This window comes from Erpetoichthys calabaricus, chromosome 7, assembly GCF_900747795.2.
Source record: "Erpetoichthys calabaricus chromosome 7, fErpCal1.3, whole genome shotgun sequence".
NCBI classification, from domain to species: Eukaryota; Metazoa; Chordata; class Cladistia; order Polypteriformes; family Polypteridae; genus Erpetoichthys; species Erpetoichthys calabaricus.
In genome coordinates, this window is record NC_041400.2 from 27238619 (window position 1) to 27266275 (window position 27657).

The window sequence follows — 27657 nt, forward strand, 5'->3', positions numbered from 1 at the left end:
ACGATGTAACATTAAAATTACCTATTCCTAACAACCTGAATTACAAGTGCATGGCTGACTAGGCATAGAGTTGCCTGTATGTTACCTGACTTGTCTCTGACAGAGAACATATGGAGTGCAAAATATTGTGTGGCAACAAAGCCCTATACACCTGTGCCGCTGAAAACCTGTGTAATGGATGAACTGGGGGAATAGTTCACTTGCAAAACGTGGCCAAACTTGTGTCTTCAATGTTCAAATGCCTATTGCGTGTTATTAAAAAATGGTGATATTACAAAGTTGTGAACTCAACTGTCCCTACTTTTTGGAGCATGTTGCAGTAAACAAATTGGAGAGGAGTGTATATAAAAAAAAAAAATTCACAAGGTAAAACATCAAATAATGTGTTGTTGTACTGTTTTCAATATAGTACAGTGTGAATGGAATGTACAAATCACACGTTTTTATTAGCATTTTCTGTACTGTCCCAACTTTTTTGGAATTAGGATTGTATCATTTACTTGAAATATTATTCGTATTATTTGTTTAAATCATCCAAGCACCCAGTGCTGCTGAGAAAGTATCATCCTCAAGAGCCTAAAATAGATTAAGAAAGTTCTGTAATGGATGGATACATGGATTATTTAATTAAACACCTTGTGGTAATATTTGACACATATTTATACTAACTGAAATAAAATAATTTACTAAACAATTTTATTTTTCGTTTTTGAATTAATTTTCTTGCTGTTAGTTTTTGACCCTTATAACTTGTAACTCTAAAACTGAAAGTCATCCCTCATGAGCCCCCCGCACGTATTCATCCAGTGAACGGTGGCTGGTGAAGGAGGCTGGGTGTTCACACAGCATTTGCAGTGACAGAGCGATCTGAATATGCGTGTAAAGCCTGTGGAATAGAAAGCGATTTACGTGCCACCTTTCTTTGCACTAGTTGTATATCAAGATGTAATTCTAACGCCTGAAATCGGAATGTGCTGCTCAACAAAAACTTTACCGTATGGACAGAAAAATCACGAGTGAGTAACGTTTCTGCTTTTTGTTGACAGTAATTCACCTGCCACTGTGCACTCAAAGTATACTAAGTATAGAGAAAGTATACTAATCATGAAAAAAATTTGACCTCAACATGAATATTGACGTTTTAGAACTCCCCAAGTCCAAAAATACCATTATTTGGAATTATGTGTGTGTGTATATACAGTATATAAACACAATATCTCAAAAACACAACTAGATAGATGGATGAAATTCGGCATGTGGTTATTACACCAGAATTGTAGATCTGTATTAACTTTTGGGCCAAATCCATTAACTGGAAGTGGTACTTTACCTGAACACATACTCGATTTTTTTTTTTTTTAATTCATGCAGCTGCTGAGTCCGATTTATTCAAGTTTACTTTTATAATAATTGTTCAATATATTATTAATTTCATTTGATTTGTTGTTGATGGTTCTTTAATGTACATAATATAATCCTCATTTTGTGGTTTACTCCTCAAATATCCATCCCCATATCTGAGTACACAAGAAAGTCTAGGGGAGACCACTCCCGATTTTTGAAAATAAAATGGCACTGATCAAGAGACTGACAATGTCAACATACAAAATTCAGCATATTGTTGCTGACCAATCACTTTAGATTTAAAAATGTTGTTCAACAACGAAGCGATACAAACCTTGTAAAATACCTGAGTTGGCAACATCTCTACTGAACTACAGGTAGGTAGGCGAAGAGAGTCTGCCAAGTGATGAAAAGCTAATCATACTAATGTGTTTTTGTATTTATTCTATACTTATTAATTTAACTTTTTTAGTTCATATTCATAGCTCAAAATACCTGATATTGTGAAAATAATCCAGTAGCAGAATTATGTTTTAAAATATCTGTCCCCATTTTTTCAATGTTTCTCTTTCTTTAAAATCAGATAGTTGAAATATCCTATTCTTCTTGTTCTTAACATCAGCCATATCATACATATTGCATACCAGGGATTTTTCCTGCCTTGCATCCAAACCTTCTTGGGTGGGCTCCAGGTTCCTGTGATCCTTCTCTGGATAAACAGGTTCAGATAATGTATATATTGTTCTTAATCTCAGATGCTGTCTCTGTCATTTTCTGCCCCTACATACACCTATCACCTACTCTTGCTCTGCTCATTAAGGGTTTACTCTTCTTATGGTGCGCTATTCAAGTTTCCCTGCCTCTAACCTTCACACTGTATGCTTCTTTTTCTTTGTTTCCCTCAGTACAGCTAGGTGGGGTCTGCACACTCATTCAAGCCTAAGAGCCTTGTTCTTCCTTAACCCCCATGATTTTCATAGTCACACCTGTCTGAACACAGTAGAATCTCTTATTTTTTTATATCTTTCCAGGCCTGCAGGTGCAAAATTCTGTCTATAAATTGTGTGTGCCTGAGATGGAATCAGAGACCAATATGGCTGGTAGAAAATAACAAAGCCGAGTGTTTGAGATTTTTGAATGAAATATTGAAGGCATTCATCATAAGCACATTATCATTGGAGCAGGATATGTGGTGTGCTGTAGACATTTAGAGTAAAAAACCCTCACACCTTAAAATTCACCTAAAGTTCATAACAAATTGGCCCATTCTGGGCAATAAAAGGAAACGAAAAATGATTTGTTCAGCACAAATGACATAGAAAATATTTTAAAAATCATAAAATTGTGTAAAATTGTTTATATTCAGTACCTGGTTTTGATTATGCTTTTTATCAGACAAAAACAAAACCAAATAGTAAACTGTGTCATGTAGTGTAGTAAGCTTCCACTAACATTAAACCCGGTAAGTGTACAGTTCTGTCTTGTTGTGACACAAAAATTAAATTCCATAGTACTGTAGCTCTTTAACCATACTATAATTACTAAAACTAATATATATATATATAAAAATAAAATAGAAATGTCTTTGTAAAATAAAAACTAAACTAAAACTAAAAAACACACGATGAAGGAAAACTAAAACTGAACTGAATTTCCAAGTAAGGTCAGAAAAAATATAGAAATACATACTAATATAAAAAGGCAAAACTATAATAACCTTGGTCTGGGGGCTCCGAGGATGATTCCTTATTTAAACAAAATTAGCAGAAGACAAGCACTTTAAAAAAAAAATGACAAATTTTCTCACTACATAACTCTTAAGTGCATATATTAGGCTACTACATTTACTGTAAGTATTAAAAAAAACCTGACACCTAAGAAAATCTTGCATATTAAATTCTCTGAAGCCTGAATCACATTTGTGCATCTTCCTAACATGACAAATCTCAGAAATAGTTAGCTGATGAACCAAAAGATTGTAGGCTACGCTGTGTTTAAAGGCCAAAAATGTTTTTTACAAAAAGGCTACTATACCTTTCTGCTAATAATTATAGTAATGTGCAACTTACTGCAATCATTGTTGTTTTAACCTTTTTTCAATATGATGGTTTTAGGAAACTGGGTTTAAACCCCAGGTTGCTTGCTTAAATAAAGGGCTATAATGAAAGAAAATGGAAAAAAAATCACTGGAAACATTTCCTGTCACATGTTGACATTACTTTGAGCTATATGATGTCTGTTTTGGTTGTTCTAGTAGTATGATGCTCTCTTTGCCCATAAAGGTGCCAGTCAGGGTGACAGGGCTACTAAAGATATATCAGGCATAGTGATAATATTAGTTTCATTCCTCCACAGCACTTGAAGCGTGTGTGTACTAAGCATCTTCTGCAGGAAACGGGTAAGAGCACTTGATAGTGACCAATAAGGTTCAAGCATCCTGCATTGTACATTTTCTGACAGGGAGGAAAAGTCACAATGCTGCATTTTTTTGTATCGAAGTGCAACTCTACAGAATGGCCTCAAGACTCATGAAGACATTAGAAAGCAATCCATAACTTTGTGATTGTGACTGTGGAGAGCAGCATAGTGATGTATGTTAGACAGATATGCAAGTCAGAAATCCATACATTTACATAACCTATACATGAGACCATAAACTAAAATATTACCACTGAAGAAAAGAAGAATGACAGTTAAATCTGAGTATAAATGACAATAATAACAACAGAGAAAATGTGTGTGTCAGAAATAGACCTCAAGAAAATTCATAATGAGAAATTTTGTCTTAATTATATTAACAAGGATGTTCTGAAAACAAAAAGGGAGCAAGTTTGATGTATGTGAAACATGAACATCAATGAAAATTTAAGAAAATTACAGAAAACAGTTTTCACAACAGCATGAAAAGATAGAAAGCTTTTCAACACAACTGTAGGCCTTAATATGTATTTCAGATGTTTCTTAAAAGGAGAGGGGTTATTCACAAAAGTCCTCATGAAAAGGTCAGAAATAAAAAGAACAACAAATATTCTCAGGCAAAAGAAGAAAGAAACCCGTATGCGGACATCAAGGGAAATGACTAAAATAGACAGAACATCAGGTAATTGATAGTTCTGCTTTTAAGCAGAACACCAATGATAAGTTAATTGAAAAATAAGGTACTTCATGAACAGACATCACAATTAGATCAGATAAAGGACACTAAATAATTTGGTTTCTACTCTAATAATCATTTAGCAAAAGCCAATAAAACCACTAATGTGAAAGCTCAGTGAAAATTGGACAAGTTCACTTTCATGTTAAGAACATTACTTCCATAGATATTATTGTGAAAAAGCTCCACCTTATGAATGCGTAATTAAATTAACATTTCAAGATGTTCTTAAAAATTGATCAAAGTAAAAATACACTTCTTCACTGGAACACTGAAGATTTGTTTTTTTCCTCTGCGTTAAGCCAAGCATGAAAGATGCAAACTTTGAGCTATGAGGGAGAACCAAAATGCTGAAAAACTTTCCAAATATAGGAGTTCTGTGGCATTTTAGTCAAAATGGAAAAGAAAAACCAAAATAATGTGTACTTGAATACAGTCACAAAAGTAATCCACTCCTTCCCAAAAATAATGTGCAGAAGGATCACAAACAAGCAGCAGCATCCTGCCATTCATCACAACAGGAAATGATCCGTGTAAGAAGTTACTGTCAAATGTTTCATGTGCCTTCACAAAGAATAGCAGTAAAATGATATTTGTAAAAATCTCAAGTAAGCAAACAAATACTACCAGTACACTTCTCGAGATATTACCAAACAAAAAACTGTACTAAGTAAAAAAACACACACACACAGACCACTCTACTTTTTTATAGATACACAATACTGTATAAATCACTACCATATATATGAAATGGTATACTTCATGATAAAGTTAGGAGATTAATGAGGAGCACAACATCCTAAATTAAAGACTATCATACACTTTGGCAAGAGGGCTCATACACATTTTTTTTCAAAATAACATGAAGATGAGATGTAAAGGTTCCCTAAGCAGCTACTTTAAACTAAAATACTAGATCACCTTTTATGTTTATGTATAATACAAATTTTTTACCATTTACGTCACAGTTAACCAATCTCCTCTCTTTGCCCGCATTTTCAAAATGAAGGACCCCCATTTAAATAATCAGCTAATTTTAAAATAACTCAAATCGCGTTTTCTCTTTGTCAGGGTCCACAGCTGGGTGAGTGTTAAGCAAGTCTACCCCCTTAGTATAAACACCAAACCCAGTAAAACCATCCAGTGTATTTAAAGTCTCCTAGACTAGACTAAATATGCAGCCATTAAATTTCAGCATACCTTATGGCACATCGTGTTCACTGGTCAATATGTACATCTCCAAGGTGGGCTTCTGAGCAGATCCCTTGTTTGCAGTTGAAGACAGAAATATATCAATGTTTTTGCTACGATTAAGCAACCCTTTCAATTAAAAATGTGTCAAAAAAACCTTCTGCTTGATGTTAGCTCAAAAGGACCTTCCTAAATCTAATTCTCCTGCACAGGAGGAGTAACAGAACTGGTTTGCGGACTGACCTGATTTGCCTTATCGGCAGTACAACCTCATTTGTGCACAAAGAATTTCATTTAATGTTTCACTTGAAATGAGCAAAGTTTATTAGTTACAGTATATTGAATGTGAACAAATGTGATCTTCCTTTGTGAGATAAAGAAGATAACAGTTGGAGATTCAGATACCTCCATCCTAAATTTAATGTGTTTGTTTTTATTTTAATATGCAGAGAATAAATATGTAGAATTGGCTTTTTTGATTTTTGACTGCTTTCACTTCAGTGACGAGTATATCAGGCCAGCTAAATCTGTTTTGCTTTTAATGGCACTGAGACTACAGTCACTACTGTTCCTGTTCTTGTCTGTCAGAACAATTGCCACATAAAATTCATTATTAAATCAAGTCATGGCAGAGTGGTGGCTCTGTGGCTAAGGACTTGCACTGGTAACTAGAAGGTTGCTGGTTCCAATCCATTACTGTCAGAAGGTATCCTACTCCATTTGGGCCCTTGGAAATGTGAAATCGTTACACAGTCGCATAATTTAATTTCTAGTTATGCTAATTGACATGCTCTGTAGATGGATCAGAAGTTGCAGTTATTCAAGTCTGACATCCCCTCCAACTAGAAGTTGCATAATGTGACATTTGCTTTAGGCAGAAGTGTCCTTCTGGCCACAGAATGAGAACATGAAATAACAGTTCACAAAGAACTCAGGCTAGCTGGATAGACAGATCAATAAACGCAGGTAAATGTGAAACAATTTAAAACTTTGCCGCAAGACAAGTGGAAGCATTTAAAACTTGGCCAATTGCTTTAAACGACAACCATCCACTGAGCCGACTTATTCCAATTCTGAGTTGGGAGTGCATGATGAAATGTGCTAAATGCTTACAGTCTACATTAACAAAATAGCATTTAGTGTTTCATGTGATATAACAGATAGTAAGCATGTGATTTAGACATACTGTAGTTCATTCTGTTAACTTATAACTTGTGTTTACTATAGCAGGATCATTCTCACTTTGCACCTCAACTATTGTTTAGTTTTGGCCAGTATTTCTGTCAAAATTACATATTTTTATTCAGGCACCTTCATATTGTGTTAATTACCTTCTGAGCCACTAAAACTACAGATGTCTTTAGGCGATTTACCAATAAACCTGCAGGACAAACAGATCTGGGTTAATAAACAAGCAATTGCTTTTTCTTTTCAAATGTTCCTATTTTGCTAGACATTTTTACTAAAAATGTATAGATAAATAGGAAGACATTTATTATTGATCACAAGGGCAAATTGATGGGCATTACTGCATAGCTATGTCAACAGCTGTCAGATAAACAAAAACTGCACTATGGGTTAAATAAACCATATTTATTAATGTTAATAAAAATATTGTCTAACCAAGGGAAATATTATATGAAAAATATTTTCCAACTAAATAATGTGAAACAAAGCTTACAATTACACTCATATTCCTAATATCACTCTACAAATAAACTTATCAGCAGAACAAAAATGGGCATCTGGTAATGGCACTGGGCTGCCTGCACCTTAATAACACTGATAGTTCCAGATAATCTGGAAGCCAGTGAACCTACTGGGCCCTACCTACATCACAGACAGTTTCAGCATTTAACCTCCTCTTTGTTCATATAAAAATTCAAAATGCCAAATACCAAAAAAAGAAACGTCAATGGACTGTAAAGAGCATGTTCCCCACCGACATTCTCTGAAACTGGTTAACATGCTGAATTTTTACAAAGGAAATGAAAAGAATTTTATTTTGAGAAACATATTACTTTCTCTTGCATTTACCCTAACTTCTAAAAAAAAATTTAATATGAAACTAAATTAAATTAGAAACAATCATCAATTTATAACAAACAGGTTTATCCAGCAAGGAACTTTCTTCCTAGATACAGTATGTGGTCTTTAAGAACGCAGTCCTATTGAAACTTTTAAAATCTTTCCACCTCTGCTCACAAAAGATATATTTAGAAAAAGAAAGTATGGCACTACAGGAAATAAAACAGTTAAGTTTGTAATTGTAATGGCAACATATACCCCCAGACATAAACAGCAGAAGGGAGTCAAGGGAATGGTACAGTGTCACTGCAGAGTCACCAAAGACTGTGTTCTCTTCAAGGGAGCAGAATGTATTCCTTTAAGACAACCGTCTCTTAAATTTAAGATGAGCTCGGACAAGATGTGCCAAATTACTTTACAACTGTGATACAGTTTAACGGTAATCATCAAATTACCTTTGGAAACCTTAATTTGTCTCTAACCTCATTGCCTTCACTAACTTCTATTAACCATATTTCTATTAATCTGCACCTCAATAAAAAATTATTTAACCTCACAGAAAAAAAGTTAAAGAGCAGAAGAAAATTAAAAGAAATCAAAACAGCAGCTTTTTAAACCCACAAACGCCAGTCACTGATGCTGGCAGCTTCATCACACCTAAACTAAACTGTGCTCAATGGTTATCAGAGTCTTCAGCACTACTGCATCCAGACTAGAGAATGACTTTCCTAAACCCGTATTTTTCACTCCTCAAGACGCACCTGACCATAAGACACACCTAGGTTTAGAGGAGGAAAACAAGAAGAAAAATATTCTGAACCAAATGGTGTACTAATATATTTAATAAAATATAGCAGAATAATATTTCAACCATGTAAAGTCAACAGCGGTATTAAGAACCATCATCACTGTCATTAACAAATGAGGAGAGACTTTAAGGTTCAACCACTCTTCTGGTTTTCTGGAAACCCCAAGAACTTCTCATTGCTAGTGTCAGAATTTATGAAGCTCAGTTGCTCACAATCACTTTGCAGGAGCACATGCCTTATTACTTGGCATAACCTGTCCAAAGCCACCAGGGAACAAAGCACATTTGGACCAATGCTCCCTAAAGTTATATTGCCAGTCTATTCCCATCTCTATTTGTAATGCCACAAAGCCCTTCATCTCGTCTTTTGTTGTGGGTTTTCACTTTGAAAAACGAGAATGCAGTGCAAGTGCAGCCCGCAATTCAAAAAATTGCTCTGCATACCCGTTTGTCTCGTCTGACAGTAGCCAAAAGGCAGCGTCAGGAAAGAACAGCCTGAAGTTTTCCAGCAGCTGGTAATCTGTTGAGTCCAACAGCAAGCCATGCTGTCTTGTGAAGTCCGGTAGCCAGTTTCGCTCCCACGGATCAATGTCTGGGTATTCCTCCCACACAAACCTTGCAGTAGGTGCATCGGCTGCGTGAATGCGCTCAGCTGTGGCGGCTTTGGCTGGTGTCCAATCAGCTGATGCCAGTTCTTCACTCTCTTGCTCGATCTCCTGATCACTCTCAACAAAATCAGATTCTGAAAAATCTGAGTCCGACTCAGCGATAATGCGCAAAACATCGTCTGCTGAGTATTTTGTTTTCTGCACTCGCTTCGCTCCCTTGTGAGATGTTGATGCCATCTTGCCTTTCTTTACATTTCGTAGCTCACGCGCATGCAAGGATTAGATGCCGAGTCAATGAATCTAACATTCCTCCAAGCAGAGAGAGAATGCCTGTAACGTAACGGTGAGTTTTGTCGCCATTAACAGCTGAATGTCGCCCTGTACCCCTGGATGTCAACTTTTGTCAGGTAATACACATCATGGTCTGTCACGCAATATTCGCTCCATAATACACACAGACATTTCCAACCTGTGCGTCTTATGGAGCGAAAAATATGGTAATTGTTATGTTTCAGCCAGGGTACCCCCATCGGGTCCTTTTTTACATGCCTTATTTTGTTCATTTTTGGTTCTTTTGTTATATAAATAAAGTATACTATTATTATTGTTGTTGTTATGTTAATATTGTTGATCCTTTAGTTTCTATGTGTCTACGCATTTTCTCCTATGTTCGGTCTGCCTTGTGGGTGGTTCCCCAAGAGGTGGAGCAACAAGCCTATCACCATGAAAGGGCTGCCCTCCATAACTCCATAAAGGCTGAGAAAACAAGCAGTCCCTTTCAATTTATTTGAATGCTTCATGGTTTTGATGAGTTCTTTTGATTATTGTACTTTTTTGTGACCTTTACGCTCTGTTTTGACCATTGTTGCTAGTTTTGTGCTTTTGGGTCTTGTGGGGCTTTGATTGCCTCTCAGGCAACTCCTGCTATGCCTTTTTAACTCTGCGGTGCTCCATGGTAAGAAAAGCATTTTTTATGAAATATTTCATCTATAACAAAATCTTTGTCTGCCCTTTATGTATACAAGCCAAAGGCTGATGGATCCATCTTCTTGTGGGGGCTTTTTGCTACAGTTTTTGGGACTTTATGTTAAGGTTCTCCCAAGTGAACTCCCAACTGATCGAGCTTGGTCTTGTTAATAGGATATTAATTGCAGCTTGCTAATGAAATTAATGGAAACAACAGTTAAGGAAAACTGATCTTATTTATTTACTTAAAACTGAAGTAAAATAAAACAAAAAAATTAAAATCACAAAAGTATTACTGAGATCAAACAGTGCAAGTAGGAGTAAAACATTTCAAAGTGGCCTACAGGATTTACACAAAAAAATGAACCAAGACCAACAAAACTATTATAATGAGAGCATTTTAAACAGACACTTACCCTTAATGTAAACAACACATGAATCCAAAGGGAACAAAATACTAATCATAATTGAACTACAGGGTTTGAACAGGGGGGCACGGTGGCGCAGTGGGTAGCGCTGCTGCCTCGCAGTTGGGAGACCTGGAGACCTGGGTTCGCTTCCCGGGTCCTCCCTGCGTGGAGTTTGCATGTTCTCCCCGTGTCTGCGTGGGTTTCCTCCGGGCGCTCCGGTTTCCTCCCACAGTCCAAAGACATGCAGGTTAGGTGGATTGGCGATTCTAAATTGTCCCTAGTGTGTACTTGGTGTGTGGGTGTGTTTGTGTGTGTCCTGCAGTGGGTTGGCACCCTGCCCGGGATTGGATCCCTGCCTTATGCCCTGTGTTGGCTGGGATTGGCTCCAGCAGACCCCCGTGACCCTGTGTTCGGATTCAGCGGGTTGGAAAATGGATGGATGGATGGTTTGAACATTACCTTCTAGATAAACATAAACTGCTCTGCAGGTGAATTGTGCAGCATGCAAGCAAGAACAAAAATCTAACATACATTACTATAGTGTAAAAATCAAGGTTCTGTCATATACTGCACAGTGAAAAAAAAACATAGCATTTGTAAACAAGTTGTTATATATTGCACAAAGGTACAAAAAAACGTAAAACTATAGCATTTTTAAACAAATTAACCAATACCTGACCAATATAGGCCTGAGCAATATTCCGAGTCCCACAAAATGAATGATCATTTTTAATGCATCCTTTGAAAATAAAACTATTTCGATATACTGATTTAATATTAATTAAATCTGGCAACAGGAACCCGTGACATCAGCAGTGCTGGGCTGAGTTAGCAAGACTATTTCAGACAGCGAAACATGGCGGAAAGCACCACTTTAGTTAGTACTAACATGTCATTTTATATAGCACTTCAAGTTTTGTCACAAAGCAGCTTTAAAAACAGAACGCTATACATTGCATAAAATGCATCACAGTTAGAAGTGCAATTGCGAGCTGCAGCTGCTTAAACAGCAGGCTTTATAACCAGATATAACAGCTTTATAACTAGCTGCCTGTGCAATGTGGTTTAATTCCCTAGTTTTCATGTAAGTAGTTGCCCTGTGGTTTAATCCCCTAGTTTTCGAGTAAAAAAGTTTGAGCAGTTTAACTCCCCAGTTTCCCCAGATAAACTCCTGTGTTCTGCCCCACTGTTTACCTTCCCTGCCTGTCCTCTGATGGACTGGCTTTGAATTTCTGTCTAGATTATGACTTTTCTTACAGATTATGATTTGGATTTGTGAGTTCTGAGTAAGCATGTTCGAGGGCACCCCGTTTCTATCCCATTATTACAATTACCAGTTCATTTCCGGTTCTTATTGATTTTCTTATAGTACAGAATAAGTTAGAGTACATCTCCGTATACAAAACTAACTAAAGCCTGTCTCCTGCATAGCAACGATGGCTGAAACAGAGGCAGAAGTGGGTAGTGATGTGATGTCCATTTCTTGAAAATGGTTTGGCTTCAGATAGAATAAAACAGAACAAAAAAACATAATATGCAAACTTTGCAAGAGACAATTAGGAACGAAGACCGGCAACACGTCAAACCTATTCAACCATTTGAAAACAACACACGTTACCAAGTATGAAGAATGTATTAAAGTCTGCGAGGCCGCTGTTCAAAAATGCAACAAAGAACAGACACAAAACAAACCACACTAACAGCAACGTTCTCTCGTTGAATACCGTATGAAAAGACAAGCCCCAAATGGAAGGAAATAACAGCTGGCGTAACATAACACATGGCAAAAGCTATGGTTCCTATTGCTACCATCGAAAAACATGGACTTTAGAATCTACTGAGAACAATTTATCTCAAATATGTACTTTCCTGTCAGAAATCATTTCCAAAGGAAGCACTACCCAACCTATACAATAAAATTTTGAATCAGCTTCAGAACGTAAGCCACTTTTCCACCATGTCCATTCTGTGGACTAGTCGTACCATGCAACCATACATGAGCCTAACAGTCCTTTCATTGAGAACTGGGAGATGAAGAGCATCTCTCTTCAGACAGGCAATCTGCCAGATGACCAAACCAGAGACACGATAGCACTGGGGCTCAGAGATGTACTTAAAGCGTGGAAATTACACACTGTGCGACAAGTCTGCATTACCACAGGCAATGTTGCTAATGTGATTAAAGCCACTGATTTGAACAAAGGAAAGAAATTACAGTGCTTTGGTCACAGGCTGCATCTAGAAATCAGTAAGGGAGTTGTGTGTGTGTGTGTGTGCGTGTGTTTTGTGTATGAGGTTGCTTGAATGCTTGTTCTTACCAAGGTTTATTTGTTTACAAAACATACATAAAAATGTGTAAATATGATGTTTTTAAGTTTTTTTATGGGAAATCTACTAAAGTAGTTAAAGCACCTACAACCTGCACTACCTAAGCACAGTCAGAAAATTGGCCTTCTTGCAATAATGTATATGGCTTTGTTTATACCTATGCTAATACAAAGTAAATCATATAAAAGGTATTACTGTGCAATTAGACCCAAATAATTAAATATAAGAACTATATAACATCTTTTTGAGTAAAATTGGATATGAAAAAAATATCAATGTATATAGTATATCGACATTTGGTCCAAATATTTCATAATTTGAATTTTGAGCCATATCACTGAGTCCTAGTACAATACTACACAAACATATCAGAAAAAAATAAAACAATTGTAAAGTTCTACTGACAAAACTTCAAACTGTGTGACAGAAACACCAGTCTGTCCATAGCATCTAGCTTCAGAGCAGTACTGCTACATGTTTTAACATATTCTCCGGTACTGAAAGCCCTCTCAGAAGAGTTGCTTGATGCACAGATACTTTTTTGCAAGTTTTGCCAATTTGGGAAAATGTAATTCTTGTGTTTTCCACCATTCAAGTGGATCTACATCACTGTCCACCTCAGGTATGATCAAGTAGCTCTTGACCTCTTTTTCAATGGCGGTGTGCAGAGACTCACCTTCTCTGAATTCCTGTGTTTTTTTTTTTTGTTTGTTTTTTTTTTAATACTTGCCAAATTACTTTTTTTTCTTTTTTGCCCCCTCCCTTGTGTCATCATCTGTTCCTACTTTTGCAGCAACAGGGGTGGGATGGAGGAAGGCAAGGAGGCAGGGAACTGTGCAAATATTTTAAATAATGAAAGAAAAAATGTGCTTTGGAACCAAGGACCCCCCAACCAAGAGTGTCTGCGAAATAAAATGCGCCCAATACGCATATGTTTTTTATGGAAATCAAAAATAATACATTTCTGCCCCTGACACCTACAGGGCTCCATACTAGATACCATATATACAGTATCTCACAAAAGTGAGTACACCCCTCACATTTTTGTAAATATTTTATTATATCTTTTCATGGGACAACACTGAAGATATGACACTTTGATACAATGTAAAGTAGTTGGTGTACACCTTGTATAACAGTGTAAATTTGCAGTCCCCTCAAAATAACTCAATACACAGCCAGTAATGTCTAAATCGCTGGCAACAAAAGAGTACAGCAGCGCAGTTACCAATTTCTTTTGCTACTTCAACGACATTTAAATTTAAAACCGGTTTCATATGTTCTTCTGATTGAACACTTCATCGTAGATAAGGGATGCTCTTACGATAAAGGTGTATGAGGGTGTGAGATACAAAAAACACAAAACAATGCAAACCTTGCTTCGGAATAGTTTGGGTATTAACGTGTAGTCACGCAGGCACAATACATAGAAAAAAAAATATGGGCGTTAGCATATCGTAATCTCTTGGACTGATAGTGTGAGTTTTCCACATTCGACTTAAACGACCGACATTATAAAATACCAGAAATTATATGGTAAAATCGTCCTAACTTATCCGCGGGAGAACTCATCCGTGAGTATATACAGTAATTTCACTTAAATTTTATTTTATAGAGGGATCCAAATTACTCTTCAATGGCAACATGAAATCTATGTCCAAAACAAGGAAGCCACTTCCAGTTGTTAATCCGTAGTGCACTGACAACTTTAGGTCCGCTGTCTGTTGTCATGCAAACTATGCGGCTTCTCACAGCCATGTCATGCCATATGTTGGTTTTCTTGTCATACAGAATTTTTTTGCAGAATGATTCCACTAACCAGAGTGTGGTTTTGTGCTTGTACCTTGGGTGATTTAGTCCTGTCATGGACAGTTGACTCCTGAAGCTTTTTGTATTCTTGATATTCTGTGTGGTGGTTAGTTCACAGATAGTCAAACAAGTTGGTTGTTAAGCTGTCTTTAATGGCAACTGGTTTCTGATATAGTTTGCAAATTGCTGTCTTTTGAGCAACATCAGTCTTTTCAAAGCCAAACCACCTCCACGCAAGTGATCTGTGTCTTGCAATTAAATCTAACGACATAGATTACAAGGCTGTCTTATCCCCTGGCACTGTTTACTTATTTAATTTTAGTTAGCTACATGCTTGCCGTGCACGCCAATGCACTCTTTTTGCGCACGTGCAGTAGTCTGTCCTGTTTGGTTACATGAGAGAGTGAAAGCGTGGACTCTCAAGGCTTGTTTGTGATTGTTTTTTTTGCAAAGAGAATGACATACTAAGTAATTTCAGCTCCAACATCATTAAAACAATTAATATATTACCATAGACAATACATATCACACACTCCTTGTCTAGCATTTTACATTTTAGTAGCTGAAATAGAGGAAAATAAAGTGGTTTTTTTTTTTTTAATTGTTTGAGAAAAATAAAATAAAAAAAACAACTTAAAAAAATAAATTAAACAATGAAAACTCACTAATGTGTTCGTCTTGCGGTCTTTTATGTTATCATCCAGTTGACACTGGGAACTGGCCAACTCTATTTAATTTCAACAGGAGCGCGGTGGTGCTCAAACATGAAGAATGCTGGCAGTCACATCCAGTTTGCCCTCTGGTGGTTGTTCAGAGTGTCAACTGGATGATAACATGCATACAAGATCGCAAAATCACCCCCCACCCTACCCAGAAGGGGGTGGGTTAGGGTTGATTTCGCCCTACAGTATTTTTAGTCGACCAATGAGAAATATGTACCAAGTTTCATGAAAATCGCTCCAGCCGTTCGGAAGTGATGCTGGAACAGACATACATACACACACACATACATTGACTTTTATATATACAGTATATATAGATTCCCGTTTAATGTTTTGGTTGGTTAATCCAGATTTGGTTAATGTTTTCATTTGCCATTCTATATTTAATACTAGTTATTATACTGAGTTATTAACTGAGCTTTTTCTGCTCGTCTTTTTTTATCCTTCAGAATTTTATGTTGAGCATGGAAAAATTGTTATAAAAATAATATGTATTATTGTACAGTTAAGCTCACAGACCACTAAAAACATAACAAATATTGCTTATTCTTGATCTTTGGCTATAGTAGAGATTCAAGGAAAATTATGCAGATGCACATTTAGGGTGCGAGTGTTAGATAGTACAAGGTCAAAATTGGGGTACTCAGGCACTCAGTGCTTGAGGCCACCATTCTTTTTAGGAGATATGTAAAATGTAACTCAATAGTTAGAATGTACATGTCATGCAGTAGTTAGAATGTACATGTCATGCAGGATGGAGGTCACACCAACCAATGTAGTAATCAAGAACAAATTAGAAGTACACAAATCTTTATGCACAATCTTACAATTCAAAAACCTCTAACTGATCATTTTTTAAGAAGAGATTTCAGGGTGCAAGTGACTACCGGACAGTTTTTTTGGACAGCCCGCAAAGGCTTCTGTGAAAATTTGGTTTACTTTTAAAAGTGTGCATTAGTAAAATATGAAAATTGTTGTTTCTTTATATTTATTTAATGCTTAATAACAGTACTGTAGTTCTATCAGCATTACTAAAGGGCTCCCACATACATCACTGGACATGAAGTGCACATGCCTAAGGAGGTTGTGACACAGTTTGCCCATGTGCATTTCTGTTTAGAGTTGGTGTTTTGTTTGAAATATGCATTCGGATAATGTGCTCAAAACACTTCAGTTTTGAGTCTACTGTGGTGGACACATGCTGGCTTAAGTAAATCTTTTAACACATTGCTTGCGATAAAAACTGACAGATAAGATAAAGAAAGTCTCCCTATGTACTTAAGGGATGTGCCTTCTCAAAGATCCCATACTTATGAAATACAAATACTCCTGTCATTGCACCACTATTTCACAGTGTCCCATAATTCATAATATTCTGAATTCCAAAACAAATAGGTCACCAAGGATTTCAGATAAGGGATTGCAGACCTGCATTGAGTTGTGTAGCTGAAGTGGAAACCTTGACAACTGTTCACATGTACCCTAGATAAATAAGGTAATGGGCAATTCTGCTATTAGCTCTTGGAAAAAAACTAAATCGAACGAAAGAGTTTCTGGTTGTTTGTAAAATTTCTTTTACTTCTAGACTAGGTGGATCAGCAGATGCCCTAAACTCATGACATATGACAGATGGACCTGACGAAGGTTCAGATTCCAGAAATCATGGGACAAATGACATTTAATGAAAGCAAATGTCCAGTCATAGACATAGGTATAGAAAGTACACCTTGCATGAAGTACAAGGCTCACTTTTACTTGCACCGTTTTCTTTCTGGATTGCAATCAGGACACAAGAGAACTAGATGAAGTCCACAGAGCAGCTAATACAGGAATTCTACAAGTTGAGGGACTGAGCTAAAATAAAAGACTGGGGTAACTGCATTTTTTATCTAAACAATTAAGGAAAGACAAGCCACAAGCATTCAAAAACATGAAGAGTGCAGGTACAGCAGCCTTTACTTCAAAATCAATTAATTACCAAGAACAACAAGATAGGGTTTGAGATACAAGAAAATGCTGCAGGTCCTGAACTTTTGACCTAAGCAAATGAAGACTAAAACGTAACATGATACGAGCAATTAAATTCATGATGGGTATAAGAAAGCCAGTTATTACTTTAAATCAGCTCATCAACAAGAAGAACCGGAGTGAAGCAGGTTACGTGTTACCTTGTAACAATGCTGAAAAGCAGCACTACAAGTATATTCAGATCTGCATACTGTAACATGGCATTTTCAAACACTTACTCCATCGCCAAGTGCACCAGAGTCAAACCCAGCATCAATGGGCACAGGAGAAGAAGCATTCGTGAACAGGGCACCAGTCCATTACAGCTCCCACCCACGTATACCAACACTCAAAGAACTAAGGTGCAGTTGCCAATTAATTTGACCACCAGGACTTTGTAGATGGGATGAGGGAGGAAAATTTGAAGTACATGGAGGAAAGCTCTAGCAGACACAGGAAGAATGTGCAAATGCCACACAGACAACCATGAGACTTGGGCTTTAAACCCAGGAACTTGCATCCAAAAGGTGTCAGTTACACTGTACTGCCCATATTCAACTCTAACATGTAGGTAGCAGAATAAGAGTACATATAAAACTAAAATACCTCTGATTCAGTTTCATGCAGCAACCTTTTTGAAAGCAAAGTTATAAGAGAAACACTACATCATATCAATAAACACATAGTACATTGAAGATCTCTTAAACAGGCACGTTCTGAGCATTTGTGAAAGTTTATGAAGGATTTGGGGTTTGTCTGTGGAAACGCTGCTAGCTGCGTAAATGTTCAAACAGTAAAAAACCTTAAAAATGGAGACAAAAAACTCAACAATCTAAAGGCGGCAGAATCGGGTTAAACCATCATCTACTGCCTCCCTTACTCTGTCATGCTAATTGTTTCTACATTTCTTTTTATCTGCTTTAAAGAGATGGGTCTGTATGACAAAAAAAAAATGTTGAACTATTTTTATTTATTCCTTAACTGTTGATTATTGGGAACAACCAGTACAATTTTCATTTTTAAAGAAAAGAAAAAAAAAAGAAGCATCCTCATTTTGTGGGCAAAGTAGAAGGGAGAATTCTACCACTAAGGGACCTTGTTATACATAATTATGAAAATACAGCTGAAGGTATCATATTGTTTTGCATTGTCAAATCTGAAGCATTTTTCACGTAGAGGTAGACTTTACCTGCTTTGTGAGCATACAATACCATAACAGAGAAGGCAGGTAAAAATGTCAGTTTACATTTTCATTGGCGCTCCACAATCAAAGCAGCATCATTTGTAATCGGTGATTAAAAAAATAAAAATTAAAAAAAGAGTTGGATGGTAGTGTTAATGTGTAATTACCCAACACACAATAGCATCATTTTCAAACAGTATGCAGAGATCAGTAAAATATAATTGAAAAGTTTGTTTACTTTAAATATTTTCAGAATAAAAATAAACAGAAAAGGTATTGAGGTATTGCCATAGATCATATTGTCCTTGGCTGTTGATGTGATCATCTGTTGTTGGAATCTGTGAGCTGTGTCGCTTTATTTGAAGCTTACTATCATCCACTGTATTGAACCATTCAAAAACATCTTCCAAGCAGCAGTGTTGGAAGTATGAACATATACTGCTTAAAGAGGTAATGTCCAGATTATAAAATGATAAAAAATACAGTCACAAAAGCTTCTTATTTCCTCCATAGACTTGTACTGGATAATAGGTGGATATAATGACATTTTTGTCTATTTTTGATTACATGTAGGGGTAGTTATAGTATCTACTTTGATCTACAGTCACAATAATTTGGACTTTATACACAATTATGTATATTTTCCCAATATTTTCATATCAAGTGAACATACAATACATAATTAAAAAAAAAAAAAAAAAAAATACATGACATTCTCAAGCCCTGTTTATCCAATTCCAAGTTATTAAGAATCAAAGTATAATGCAATTAATTTTTTTGTATTGCACTGCCTTCTCCAAGTACAGCCCTATAGTGTTTGCCCAAGTTTCCTGCTATAAGGCACAAACAAAAAAAGAATAATAAACACGCATTATTTCCATACATGATTACATAGTAAAACTGGGCAAATTGCAAACTAATTAACATAAACTCTTTAATATACAAATCAGTTAACATTATACTGTACTTCATATAAGGCCAGCTGTCTACAGGGGAATAGCAAACAAACTCCAATTACCAGCATTAGCTGAGAATATAAATCATGGGGGGTGGGGGTTCCATGGTCAGTTTAAGATGATACTTTAGATAGCCGAACAAGAACATGAAATCCCTGTTTGGATTTCAAAACCCCCTCTGTCTATGTGTGCTACGGGCAGAAGTTCAGCATTACCCAGCAGCACTGGGTGCAAAGAAGAAAAAGCAACAGTTCATCCAAGGTTACCCAATTAAACAAATGACTCTGATGGACTGAATTGTTTCCTTCACATTTAATAATAAGTAATAATTAATCAAATTACATTTGTATTGCAATTTTCTAACCTCAAAGTACTTTACACTTACAGAGGGGAATCATTCAACCTCTACCAATGTGTGGAATCCACCTGGATGATACGGCAGCAGCTATTCTTGACTGCATGGATGCTCACCTCACATTAGATGTTAGGAGGTGAAGGAGTGAGAGAGAGTTTGGTCACTAGGTAGCCAGGATGACCTCGCTGTTGCGGGAAATATAGCCAGGACTTCGGGTAACAAAAAAGATGCCTGGGGATCTTTTGTGATCACAGAGAGTCAGTGTGTTAAGAGGAGTCCATTGCTTAATTAATTGCTTAATTCATTTAATGATTTTTAATGGTTTTAGTGCACTGTTTCAATATACACCAGTGCGAGGTGCGCACATGTAACCATGCACCGATTTCATTTTTTTAATGGACAATTACTGTGAAGCAGCACAGTAATCAGCGGGCACCAGCTGCAGGTCAAATGAAACAAAAGAAAGCAGTATAGGACAGGGAAGATGAGTAGCCTTTTAACAAAAAGAAAGTTTGTTTTAAACAAAAGAGAGTGACCACATGTGGGAGATGTATCTGGACAGAGACTGGGATGGGAAGCATTGGCCGTGTTGATGACCAAGCAAGAGCAGGACAGAGGCTCTGCCTTAAGGCTCCAGCTTGTGGCTGAACAGCAGAACTGATGGGATAGGGTGAGACCACAGAAACTGGGAGAACGCGAGATGGAATTAGACATGGCGGCATCTGTTGAAGGGCTAGGATCCCTTGGAGTTATGGCATCCATAGGCAGTGGCACTTTGGGTCTCCCTGATGGGCTAGGGTGTGGCAGGCAATGTCCTGCCCAGGACTGAGTGTGCAAAGGGTTTTACCTCTCTGCTTTGGGATTTTAACTTATTTATTTGTATTCTATTTATTGAACACAAAAAGACACTGGTTTGTTTTATGGCATGATTTCTTTGGATCTATTTATGGAACTATTTATTGATTCTTGGAAATACACTGTTTTGCACACTTCTGCACTTATAATTCTCATTGTTTTAATAACCTCTGCCCTCAGTCTCACTTGTTTGTCTCTTCCAACTTTTACTGCACTGATTCATCAGCATCCATGAACAGACCATAGTGTAAGCACCTCCTGAAGCCTAACACATGCTTTTCCTAGATAGTCTCCCATCCAAGTACTGTCCAAGCCCAAACAAGCTTTGCTTCAGGTGGATTACGAATTCTGAAGTTGCAGGTGGTGTGGCTGCTGGCTATTCCTCAATCATACGTTCTTAACTTCATACATATCACTTCAGGCTAAGTAATAATTGGTCATTAATTTAACTTGGGCAGTATGCTGTAGTGGGTTCAAATCCCAATAATGATAATGCATGACTGTAAGCAAGTCACTTCACTTCCCTGTACTCCAAATAGAAAAACTAAAGAAATGTAAGCAAATGTTGAAAGTCACCGTAGATAAAAGCATCAGTCAAGTAAATAAATAAGTAATATTTATAAATAACTGACAAGCAGCAGCAGCAATGTTGAAGAAAAACTGAATGCCCAGAGAAAAAACTTACACCTGTCTGCAGAATGCATGTACAGGCAGTGACTAGGTCATAATTTCAATAAAGGCCTCTGGGTCTGTGAGTTAGCACTGCTAATCACTGCACTAAATCGTACAACACGAAGATTACCTTACACTGAGCAAACATTATCTAACAGACTAGTTCATATAGGCTCACAGGGTCACTATCATCACATGTACTTGTATTGTATATCACATATACTTGTATTTTAGACAATTACTTTTACTATATGGTCATACTGACCAAACGTACTCTACAACAGACACGCAGGACTAACGGTCTGTCTAGATGAGAATAAAAGCATAACCCCTCTTCAGTACAGTACACCCCTTTCACAAGGCAGCATTTTGCCCACTTATTAGAACCGCCTCTAAATGAAAGGACACGCCCCAATTCAGTCCGAGCCACCCCCCCCCCACTCACATGCAGATGGGGCACGCGTCATTTCATGCAAATTGCCTCATTGTACCTTAAGGGGCGTTACTTTATGTAAACCATTTCTTTTTTTGTTTACTTAAAAAACAATAAATACCGGGGAAAACGATCCTTATGAAAGCCCGTCCAAGAATCACAACGCACGAAATCCTTTTTAAATTGCGGAAAGTGATCGAAGGGATTCATCGATGGACTGATTGACAAATCATAGTTAAAAAAACAACAAAAATTCAACAAGTCCAATCGCTTACATCCATCTCCTTAAGGTGTAATGTTCTCCGCGTAAAACACGTTCAAAGGACAAAGGAAAATACCAACTATAGAAAGCTGCCTAAAATTTGAAAGTGAAGAAGAGCAAAAACAAATTAATATGTAAGAGGGGAGTAGAACTGCGACGATCGATTCCAGGCAGGCTGCCTGAAGACCTGAGCAACGCCCATTACTGCTCAGGTCTTGTTTACAATGACCGCAACACATTTCTTCTCTTTTTCAGCAAAACGGGAAAAAAAGAAGGCAGAGCTAAAAAGAACAATCAGATGGCCGTTTTGATTTAAGAAGGAAGTGCCGAATCCCCAGCTGAACTCACCCTATTTGTCCCCACCCGTGCGGAACCCCCGCCCCTTTTGATCGAAGTAAACCTGTACGCTTACTTTTTTTTATTTTTCACGCCTCCCACTGGAGATCGAGTCTGCCCAAGTCGATACCGACATGGGGCAAAGTAAACTGAACTCCGCCGAGTCTTGGTGACGGCGGCGGCCCTTCCTTCCCCTCTTCTCTTAACTTTGGATCCTCCCTCGTCCAAAACCAAAACATGTTGTGGAGACACAATATAGGTGGGGGTGCCCACACACCCACTCCCGCAACTCGCCCGTTTGTTCTCATTCGCCCCCTTTTCCCTTCTCAAACTTGCATAAAAGGGTTGCCAAAAAACACGAAAGAAAAAAGGAGCACGCGAAATGCGGAGCAGAGCTGCGATCGATCGTTGTTTCGTTCGTTCGCGCGCGCACACAGGAGTGCAAACAGCCCGCGGTACTCGCCGGCCGCCGACACAGCGCTTCCTTCGTTTGCGTGTTTGTTAAAAAAGCTCTTTGCTTCGTCTTCGCTTTCTAAACGCACAGGCATGCTTTGATCCGAAAAAAAAATGAAGAGGCAAGGAAGTGAGAAAGAAGTAGCGTTGAGTTTACACTTACCCATCCATGGCACAGAACCGACGGGGGAAAGAAGGAAAAAAAAAAAGCTGGAGAGAAGCTGCAGTACAGGTTTCAGTAAGACGAGAAGATGGATTAGGGGTGGAGGTGGCGGTGTTGTTACCGTGTGCAGCTCGCCTCTCGCACACACACGCACACAAATGTACTTAAATGCACGCTTCCTGCTGCTGACGTGAACGCAGAATTCTCGTGCACGCGCAGCGAGAGCACTCCCAAAATGGCGGCCCCCTCCCTTCTTTCTTCCTTCCTTCCTTCCTCGCTTGGTTGGTTGCTTCCTTCATTCAGGCGAGCCGCGGAGAGGTCGCGAGGCTTAGCCGACGAAGGCGAAAGGCGCGTTAGCGAAACTTTGTCACTTGCTTCGAATGTGAAACTTTGCACAAGTAGGGGGTTGCCAGTTGCTTGCAAAGGGGTTGCGCCAGGCAGTCGGGAAGCAAAGTTGTGCGGATAAAGTCATGTGACAGGTGTTAAATACAACCTTTTAGTTACGTATTAAATTGATTTTTTTAAATCAAAATATATGTATACATTTATTTAAATATATTTTGAACAAAAGATTTCCACGCTGAAAAGTAATGAAGGCAAAAACAACACAAAGCCTTCAGCAGGTGTGCAACTGCAGAGGAACAAGCAGGTAATGTTAGCGACCCCAGGATCCGGATGTGAGAAGGACACGCTCCAGGGGGCGGGAATACCTGAAGAACCTGGCTACAAAGCAGCCTACTGAGCAGGAGGTCGCAGACGCCACACTTAAGGGAGCACTTTCATTCACTTTAGGATGGTGTGGCCGTGGCATACAGGCTACCTTAGAGTGAGGTGGAGCAAGGCAGTGCCTCAAAGTGGACAAAGCTGCTTGGACTGCATGGTATTGTCGGACATAAGGGTGGTGCAGTGGAGGCACACTGAAGAAATCAGTGGTCCTTTTTGGGACCACTCACCAGCAATCAGAGTAAAGAGGCTAATTCCACGAATCTGTGTCGCTACACTGGTGTTAGCAGTGGGATAAGAACAGACTAATGACCCCGAGATGGAGGACTGGTTTAGCACTGACTCTGGTAGACCCTTCAATCAATCTCATGACTGCTTCCTTCAGGCAGGGTAGATCCGACCGCCTTGCACCCCTTAGATGTCCCAGTGGATGTAGTTTAAATAAAGATGTAAATTAAATAAAGAAAAAACCGAAATCTTAGTGATTGGCAATAATGGATACAATGAGGCTATTAGAAATAAACTGGATGCATTAGGATTAAAAGTCAAATCGGAGGTAAAAAGCTTAGGGGTAACCGTTGATTGTAATCTGAATTTTAAATCGCATATTAATAAGATCACTAGGACAGCATTTGTTCACCTAAGGAACATAGCAAAAGTTAGACCTCTTATATCATCGAAAGATGCAGAGAAATTAGTTCATGCGTTTGTCTTTAGTCGGCTAGATTACTGTAATGCACTCCTCTCAGGACTACCCAAAAAAGACATCAATCGTTTGCAGTTAGTGCAGAATGCAGCTGCTAGAATCCTTACCAGGAAAAGAAAATCCGAACACATTTCTCCAGTTTTGATGTCACTACACTGGTTACCTGTGTCATTCAGAATTGACTTTAAAATTCTGCGTATGGTTTATAAAGCTTTAAATAATCTCGCCCCGTCTTATATATCGGAATGTCTGACACCTTATATTCCAAATCGCAACCTCAGATCCTCAACTGAGTGTCTCCTTAGAATTCCAAGAGCAAAACTTAAAAGAGGTGGTGAGGCGGCCTTCTGCTGTTATGCACCTAAAATCTGGAATAGCCTGCCAGTAGGAATTCGCCAGGCTAATACAGTGGAGCACTTTAAAAAACTACTGAAAACACATTACTTTAACATGGCCTTCTCATAACTTCACTGTAATTTAATCCTGACACTCTGTATATCCAATTCATGATAATAACTATTCATTCAAAATTTGTACTAACCCCTACTCTCTCTTCTGTTTCCTTTTCCGGTGTCCTATTGGTGGTGGCTTGTGCCACCACCATCTACCCAAAACACCATGATGTTCCAACAATGATGGATGGATTAAAAGCCAGAAGTCTGTATAACCATCAGCATCAAGTGACTCCGTGAGAACCCTAACTACAAAGAGGACTATTTCATTTATGTTAGGTAGAATGCCCAAAGGGGACTGGGCGGTCTCGTGGCCTGGAACCCCTACAGATTTTATTTTTTTCTCCAGCCTTCTGGAGTTTTTTTTTGTTTTTTCTGTCCACCCTGGCCATCGGACCTTACTCCTTTTTATGTTAACTAAGGTTGTCTTATTTTAATTTCTTATTTGTCTTTTATTCTTCTTTTCTTCATTATGTAAAGCACTTTGAGCTACTTTTTGTATGAAAATGTGCTATATAAATAAATGTTGTTGTTGTTGTTGTAGTTCCTACTACCCTTGGGACATGAGTTAAAAGAAGAAAGCAGTGTGGCGTGGACCTGAGAAGCAAGCTCCTCATGTGGCCATGGGCTGTAAAGCTTGGGCAGCATAGGAGGTGGGAAGCAGACACAACAGTTAGTGACCACTTCAATTGCGGCTGTGGGTGCTAAAGCCCACTGGCCAGGACCGATGGCTGCCAGCAACACACCAGGGGATAGTGTGGCATAGGGGTTACCTCTGACCCCAGGTGAGCGGAGTGAGGTGTAGCCTGGCAACATGTGCTACCTCATTAAGGGAAAAACAAGTTGGAAGTACATGGCGGTGTCGAACCTCAGGTTTGTGCAGAGAAGGTGTACTGAAGAAACCAATGGTCCTTTTTATGGTCGCTCACCAACAATTGGTGTAAAGATGGTAATTCCATTTCTCCATCTCCCAAACCCCCCCAGGTTGTTAAAATATATAGGAGGGGATGGAAGAAACCATGCCATGGTAAGAGAAAGGAGAAAAAGCAAGAGTAGGTGAGAAAAAGCTGCCCTTGGAGAAGATGAAGGAAGAGAATAAAAAATTAACTCAATCATTAAGACCTGGAAAAATATGTGATCACAGGCTGAGAATGAGCTCAGCGTCTTCTGTTTTTTTGATAAGTGTCTTTAGAGCCCTGTGAAAGAACACAAACAGAGAGATCAGTGTGGCTGTGATCAATGTACAGTACGTGAAGTGTTCTACAATAGACTTTGTAAGGTCTTTGAACTTAATAGCTTGAATGTGCTCCCTGAAACAATCTGCTAGCCGTCTCCCTGTTTCAAATATTTCGATGGCTGGACACCTCCTACGAAAAAATGCAGTAAATAAGACTTTTAGACTGGCATAGGGCCTATTGTATAACACTGAATTTACCAGAGGTACCAGATATGAGGGTATTGTTGGTGACATACTTGTAAATGACACAGCAGCTCAAGTTTCAACTCAGAGTGTCTGGTCGGGAATGTGGTTCTCCTCAGTGAAGTGAGCTGTGGAAAAGAAGTTTGTGTAGAATAGGTGGTAGACAGATGGAGATTGATGGAGGGTTATGAAGAAAAACTTCTGTTGAAGGATCAGTCTGGAAAAATTGGGAAATTTTGTCTGATGACTTGTGGAAGAGAGAGAGTGATGGGGTGGAATGGGAGGACCACAAGGAAGCCCAGAAAGACTAAACAAATTTATAGAGTCGGTAAGTTGAATGTTTTTCATTTATTTATGATAAATAAATGAGTAGTGCAAGTGCATATTCAGTTTGTATGTACTGTTGGCCTATAGATCAATGGTTGTCTTGTCATCACATTAACAGCTGGGCCCCACCCACTCCTCGAGTCAGCCCTGTATGGCACTACTGGGTGCAAACAAGGAAAACCAGGGTCAGGGTGCCAGTTCATCACAGGGCCCACTCACACACACACAACCAATGTGGCCACTTTTTTTTCCAAGCTGTCATGTTACACAAGATGGAAGAAGAGATCAGGAAATCAAGAGAAGGATTTCTATGACTAAAACAACCTTTATTTACATAAAAGAAACATTCTGAGGTGTTACATTTGGTCCATTGTAATGTACGGTCATGAAACATGGACTGAGCAAAACAATGGAAGGTAGACTAGAGAGCTACAAGGTGTGGTTTTTAAGAATACAGCCAAAAACTTCATTCATAGATAAAGTAACAAAAGAAGGAGGATTGAAGAAAGAGCACAGGTGAAAAGGCATTTAACTAAGTGAGATAAAGACCCCACAATTAAAATATTTGGGACACATTGTCAGAGCTGAAGGTATTGAAAGTTTGGCATTGCTGGGTAAAATCAACTAGAAGAGAGCAAGAAGAGAAACACCATCACTCGAAATACTGTGAGATGGTGTGGGAACAATATCAGATTTTTAATGTAGGTAGGGAAAGAGATAGGTTGGAGACCATGATCAGCAACATCTGCATCAGACATGGCACTCAGAGAGAGGGGACTATGACACAAAAGACCAAGCACCTGGAGAAAAATCCACATCACCGTATAGAGAAAATGTGCAAACTTCATGCAGAAAACATAAAAACAGATTAAAGACTAGAGACCTTTTTTTGTCATATGCACTGTAAGAGCACAGTGAAATTCTTGTGCCACATTTAGAATAATATAAATAAATACAGTAAATAAAAGTAGCAGAAGACAAATAAA

The 27657-nt window shown here is 38.2% G+C and overlaps 1 protein-coding gene across 4 annotated transcripts in view; it reads right to left on the reverse strand.

Moving 5' to 3' along the window:
- Nucleotides 1-23363, reverse strand: part of ptbp3 (polypyrimidine tract binding protein 3) — a 135019-nt gene extending 111656 nt beyond the window's left edge. For 3 of the 4 annotated variants that reach the window (XM_051930206.1, XM_028804902.2, XM_028804903.2), the window contains exon 1: nucleotides 23044-23305. Coding sequence is in view for 2 of the 4 variants with exons in the window: in XM_028804902.2 (XP_028660735.1) it covers nucleotides 23044-23051 (8 nt within the window). In the remaining 2 variants the exon portion in view is untranslated. Of the gene's footprint in view, nucleotides 1-23043 lie in introns of all 4 variants that reach the window. The other variant, XM_051930207.1, reaches the window with a different exon arrangement.
- Nucleotides 23364-27657: the final 4294 nt, after the last annotated feature.